This window comes from Asparagus officinalis, chromosome 4, assembly GCF_001876935.1.
Source record: "Asparagus officinalis chromosome 4, Aspof.V1, whole genome shotgun sequence".
Lineage (NCBI taxonomy): Eukaryota > Viridiplantae > Streptophyta > Magnoliopsida > Asparagales > Asparagaceae > Asparagus > Asparagus officinalis.
The window spans coordinates 127,868,276-127,873,971 of NC_033797.1; the positions used below are offsets into that span (position 1 = coordinate 127,868,276).

The following is a 5,696-nucleotide window of genomic DNA, read 5'->3' on the forward strand; positions in this document are numbered from 1 at the left end:
GAGTCTATAGCTTCGCCACCTTCGAGCTCAAGCCGAGATAAAAGTTTAAGTTTTGATAGGTATGCAATGATAGCTGAGCTAACTGGTGGATCTAGACGTGGATCATCATTAGAGGTTTTTGAAATAGATGAATATTTATCTGTTTCTTTAGTTAAATGTCAAGGAAATACTTTAGATATTTTGCAATGGTGGAGAGTATATGGATCAGTTTCATATCCTATACTTTCCACCATGGTTTGTGACTTACTAACAGTGCAGGTTTCGATGGTAACTTCAGAATCCGCTTTCAGCACAGTAGGACGGTTGATTGACGATCACAGGACATGCTTAGATCCGTATATTATACAAACGGTGATGTGCTTACAAAATTGGTGGAGGTAGGAGAAGCGAACGCAAGGCATCGATTGGATGGTTGGAATTGAAGATAAATTTGAATAGTTGGGACTAACAGATAGATATAAAGATTAAACAATATTCATCAAATTATAATTTTTATTTTTTAGCTTTAAATTTATAATAAAATTTTTTTGGAAACAGTTACAAATGATAATAATATAGGTGAGTATGTGTCAACCTAGTTGGGATGTACTCATCTATTGTGATGCGATGAATTCCGAAATAAATTTATACTTGTAAAAGATTTATTAATTATTAATAAAAAAGTTATATTTATCATCTTTTATTTTTATAATTTTTTATATTTATAATTTATGTCATTTCAAGTTATTAATAATATTATTATTTTTCATTAGCATATTCTGTAATTTTTTATGTATATTTCAAATTTTAAAGAGATTTTAAAAAATAAAAAAATAATTAAAAAAATAAAAAAATCCGGGCATGCTCGGAGCCCGGCCCGTTCAGGCCCGGGCCCAGAATTTTGCCCAGCGCGGGCCGACCAGGATGGACAGATCTATTCATGTAGGAAAATGATAGGGGCACACTCCAAACCATACCCTCTCTCTCATTTACTACAGTACACCGGGCCACATATGAGATTTTAAAATTTAAAATCAAATTTAAGACCCGGTGTACTGTAGCAAATTAGAGAGAGGGTGTGGTTAGGGTTGTGGTTGGGGGTGTGCCCCTAGTGCCACCCATTCATGTACTACTGATATATGGATGATTCTGAAAATATCCCTACTGTGTAGTCGCCTCAACAAAACCCTCTGTTCCAACCTCATTATTACCTCCAGCTGCCTGTTACTCGAACCCAAACTCGACGCCCAATGCACCTGAAGCCACATAAACCGGTTACACCCGGTGGCAGCCCACCCCGAGTCCACATCCAATTCCCGCGACCGCGATGTATAAAAGGCACGCGCACGTACTGATCGAAACAATCCTCTCGTAACAAGAAGCGATTCGAAATCTTTTATTTCCGAGAGAAAAAAGGAGAAAAAAAAGAGCCTCCTTTTTCTCGCATCCTACTTTTTTTTCCGACGATTTTTTTCCTACGTTTCACCGGATTTGAAACGGTTAGTCTTTGTGTTCAGTTTTTCTCGCTTGAATCTTTAGCAGATCGCGAGAAATTTTCTAATGCAAATTTAGGGTTTTAGTTGGGTTTTGGCTGCAAAAGCTGGTAGTTTTGGCCACTAGGGTTTGGAAATTTATTTCGCGTTCGTTGTCGATTTATCAACATTGCATGTTTAAAAAACCCTAATTTCTAATTGGTTTAATTCTAGTTGTTCTTTTACGATGATGTTGGTATTTTTATTACTATCTTTGTAATTTTCGTTGTGGGTATTTCATGTCTGTGCTAAAAAGACCAATGCCCTACTTAATAAGATGCACTAATCAAATAGTTTTTTTTTTTTGGTAGATTTTGACCCTTCCAGTTGTTCTTAATTTGGCCTCTGTTCATGTCTCTGGAGCGATGAACAACGGCCCTCCCAATAGTGCAACAAACTCCTCCATCACTGATGGACCTCACGTCGAGAGGAGCCCAAGCATCGGCGACGAATACTACGTTTCCTCATCTAGTAATGCCTCGGCCTCTTCGTTGAATATTGGCTCCCCTATCATTCAACGGAGTCCTCATCATGAACAGACGAACCAAGGGGTATCCAGAAATGAGTTGAGTTCTGTCCACGCCCAGAAAAAACTGAGGCTGGATACGAGGCAAGAAGATATAATCCAACCGCAGTTTGTTAGTCAGTTGCTTCAGGGGAAACAAAACCCCCAGTTAAATGCCACCATCAAGATGCAGAAGCGAAGGAGACACCAGAAACAGCAGGAGATGATGCCGAGAGCTCAGCAGATGCCTCAGCATCAGCCGGGGCCAAGCAATCTACAAGCAAAATCTGTGACTACTCCTGTTGAAGATATTTCTGGCGAAGGACTGTGTGCTCGGAGGCTTGTGCAGTACATGTGTCATCTGCGTCATAGACCGCCTGTTAGTTGTTGAATGGTTTCTTGTGTTTTTCTTGTAGTATTGTCAAACTGGAGTCGGATATATAATGTTCAATTCTTTGTATTTACTGCAGGACAATCCCATGATGTATTGGAGAAAGTTTGTGCTCCATTACTTTTCTCCGAAAGCTAAGAAAAGGTGGTGCTTTTCGCAGTATGAAAATGTCGGTAGGCAGGTGCTTGGTGCTTCTCCTCAAGGAGCCGCGGTAAGTTTTCTTTAGTTTGTTTGCATTTTTACTCCCTATTTCCATTTCAAATTATACATACTTATTTTATGTACACATTTGGATGTCACATTTGCCTACGTTTTTTTTTTTTTGACAGATGTGAGTAAGTTTTTATTGTGTTGGTTTTCAAACTTCGTCAAGTTGTTTATCGTGCATGGATCTGGTTGTTCGCTGAAATTAACTGCTTGTTAACTTATGATACTTATTAACTCTACTGCAGGATGCATGGAAATGCGGTATTTGTGGTGCTAAATCTGGAAAAGGGTTTGGTGAGTTCATGCATCTCCTTGATAGAAATCTGCCTTAATTTCCTTCATTACAACTAATCTGGAAAAGATTTTTTTTTTTTTTTTTTTTTTTTTTCCCTGTCACCATGGTGTTACTTTTATAATCAAATCCAGTAAGCAGCCAAGCTAAGGGCCATGAGATGTCGGGCAGAAGAAGGTTTTTACACCTAACCTCATCAACAAAGTAACTAAAACAAAAGGGAAAAAAAAGAAATAAGGAGACAATTATGAATAAGAATTGAGGTTAAGTGCTCGTCTTAGGAGATTAATTTGAGCGTTTGCTTGTCCTCTCAAAATGATGTACAAATCTTACTCACAGCCGGCCAACATCATCCGTCTGTACAACTGCAAAATAAGAGACAATTGTATTGTATATAAGAATTGAGGTTAAATGTCTGTCTTAAGAGATTAATTGTGCATTAATGCTAAGATATTTGTTTTGATATAATTACATATTTGATGCGAATATAGTCCGTCCTTTGCTGGTTAAATGTCGAGTGCTTGTTTCTGTTAGCAATTTAAATTTAGCTCTTTTTTATTTTCTACAATATCTATTATTTTGTTTAAACAGCTTCATCTATTAGTAAGTATTAATTGTTAATCTCGAACTGCATTTGGTCAAAATACTAAATTAACAGTTTTGATCAAGGTACGTACTTTTGTCTTTTTGCATAGTTTGTTTATACAGTTTCATTTGTTAATAAGTTTTAATTGTTAATTTTGGATCTGATTTGGTCAAAATAGTAACAGAAAAGAGTTTTGAAGTGTATTTTTTTTTAATTTTATTGAAATAAAAATCTCTTTTATGGTTACCCTCAAAAACTCGTCACCGAAATCCTAATGCAGTTATTACTTGCAACTTATGGCGAAATGTCAGTTTTAACTTATTATCTTCATTCCTTTATTTAGACTTTTGGTACACCTTTTGAAGCTCAAAAAAAGGATGAGAGGGGTAAATAATGAGAGATGCGGATGCGGCTTGTCTTCTGTTTGGTTAATTATTTCTTAGATGTAGTTTAGGCTCCTGCCTCTTCATCGCTTGGTGGTTATATATAGTCTTTCCTAGTTTTTCACTAAGTAAGTTTCGACTTATAGCTCACAATTTTCTCTCTTTTGGACAGAGACTACATATGAAATACTGCCCAGGCTTACTCAAGTTGAATTTGAAAGCGGGGTTGTAGATGAGCTGTTATTTCTTGAAAAGCCCCATGAGTTCAGGCTTAGCTCAGGCATGATGGTTTTGGAATGTATAAAAGCTGTTCAAGAAATTGTCTATGAGCAACGACGCGTCATTCGTGAGGGGAAACTTAGAGTAATTTTTACGCCAGACTTAAAGGTTGCTGAAGATTATATCTACACTTCATATTTACAACATCCAAAGTTATTTATCGCAGTTTTTTTGGGAGTTTCTAGCGTTCTAATTTAATACAGTAGGTGATATTCGATTATTCAGATCCTTTGTTGGGAGTTTTGTTCTCGTGGCCATGAAGAATTTCTCTCTCGTGAGGCGATAATGCCCAAGGTACTAGTTTTCTTTTGAACAAATTTTCAAAACAGCCCCAAAAAGATTTTTATTTTTCAAAATCGACCCAGTTTTTTTTTTACCAAAATCCACCCGGTTTTTGCCACGTGGGCTTAATGATGTTCCTAAACAGTTGGGGTTGGCAACCCCGACTGTTTAGGACATGCAAATTTCGGGTTTAAGGACATTAATTGGGGTTTAACACCCTCCTAAACAGTCGGGGTTGCCAACCTCGACTGTTTAGGAACGTCATTAAGCCCACGTGGCAAAAACCGGGTCGATTTTGGTAAATAAAAAAAATAGGTCGATTTTGAAAATTAAATTTTTTTTGGGGGCTGTTTTGAAAATTTGTTCGTTTTCCTTTATGTCTATTTGCAGTAATGGTCAATATTCAAGGTGGTCATTTGAAGTTCATTATGTTAAGTTTTCTACATGTATCTTATTTTAGGGGGGTAAGGCAATCTGTTAATTTGTGTTATTTTATGATCAACCAGTTTGATATAGTTTGGTTTAGGGCTTTTCTGCAGTATTAGAGCATCTCCAACCCTACTCTCCAAATTGAAATATTCCTAGAATATTTCAATTTGGAGAGTGGAATTTGGAGATTTGCTCCAACCCACACTCTCTAAATATTTTTTTATTTTTATTTTATCAAAAAAAGTCATATAAATTAATAATGTTGGATATGATTTACATTAATAATTTTATTTTTAATAATTTATTTGGGAAAAAATAATAACATTAGAAAGGTGTCGACGGGAGCTTTAAAATGAACCCAATATTAATAATCCAATACAACATATTAAAAAATAAAATCTGAAATAATAGTGACAAAGTATACATCGATAGAACAAGGAAGCAAACATAAACCTCTAGTACAACATATCATAGGTCGCAAACATAAAATATGATAACAATGAAGGAATGTAATTTAAATATTATAATTTATGCTTGTATTTTCTTATGGGGCAAGTTAAATAGATCCCCATATTTAAGTTTTCATGTCTTAAACTTATTTATTTAATTTAAAAAATAATAATTTTATAATAATATTAAAATAAATTAATCTTAGTTTCATTTTGAAGATCTCGATGAGACCTTTCCAAATATATAATTATTTTGAAAATTAGATTAATAATTTTTAACTATATTTATTTGAAATTAAACATCTAATATAAATTACTAAGAATGATGACAAAGTGGTAATTTTTAAGAAATTAAATAGTTAAAAGTGGCAAAGTTATAATA

General features: G+C 35.0%; 1 protein-coding gene across 1 annotated transcript in view; it reads left to right on the top strand.

Annotated features, from left to right (window-relative positions):
• Positions 1,366 to 5,696, top strand: part of LOC109836145 (probable transcriptional regulator SLK2) — a 9,564-nt gene continuing 5,233 nt past the window's right edge. The window contains exons 1-6 of the mRNA XM_020404033.1: positions 1,366 to 1,478; positions 1,823 to 2,395; positions 2,487 to 2,618; positions 2,860 to 2,908; positions 4,048 to 4,262; positions 4,380 to 4,448. Of these exons, the coding sequence (XP_020259622.1) occupies positions 1,877 to 2,395; positions 2,487 to 2,618; positions 2,860 to 2,908; positions 4,048 to 4,262; positions 4,380 to 4,448 (984 nt within the window). The 5' untranslated portion in view covers positions 1,366 to 1,478; positions 1,823 to 1,876. The remainder of the gene's footprint in view (positions 1,479 to 1,822; positions 2,396 to 2,486; positions 2,619 to 2,859; positions 2,909 to 4,047; positions 4,263 to 4,379; positions 4,449 to 5,696) is intronic.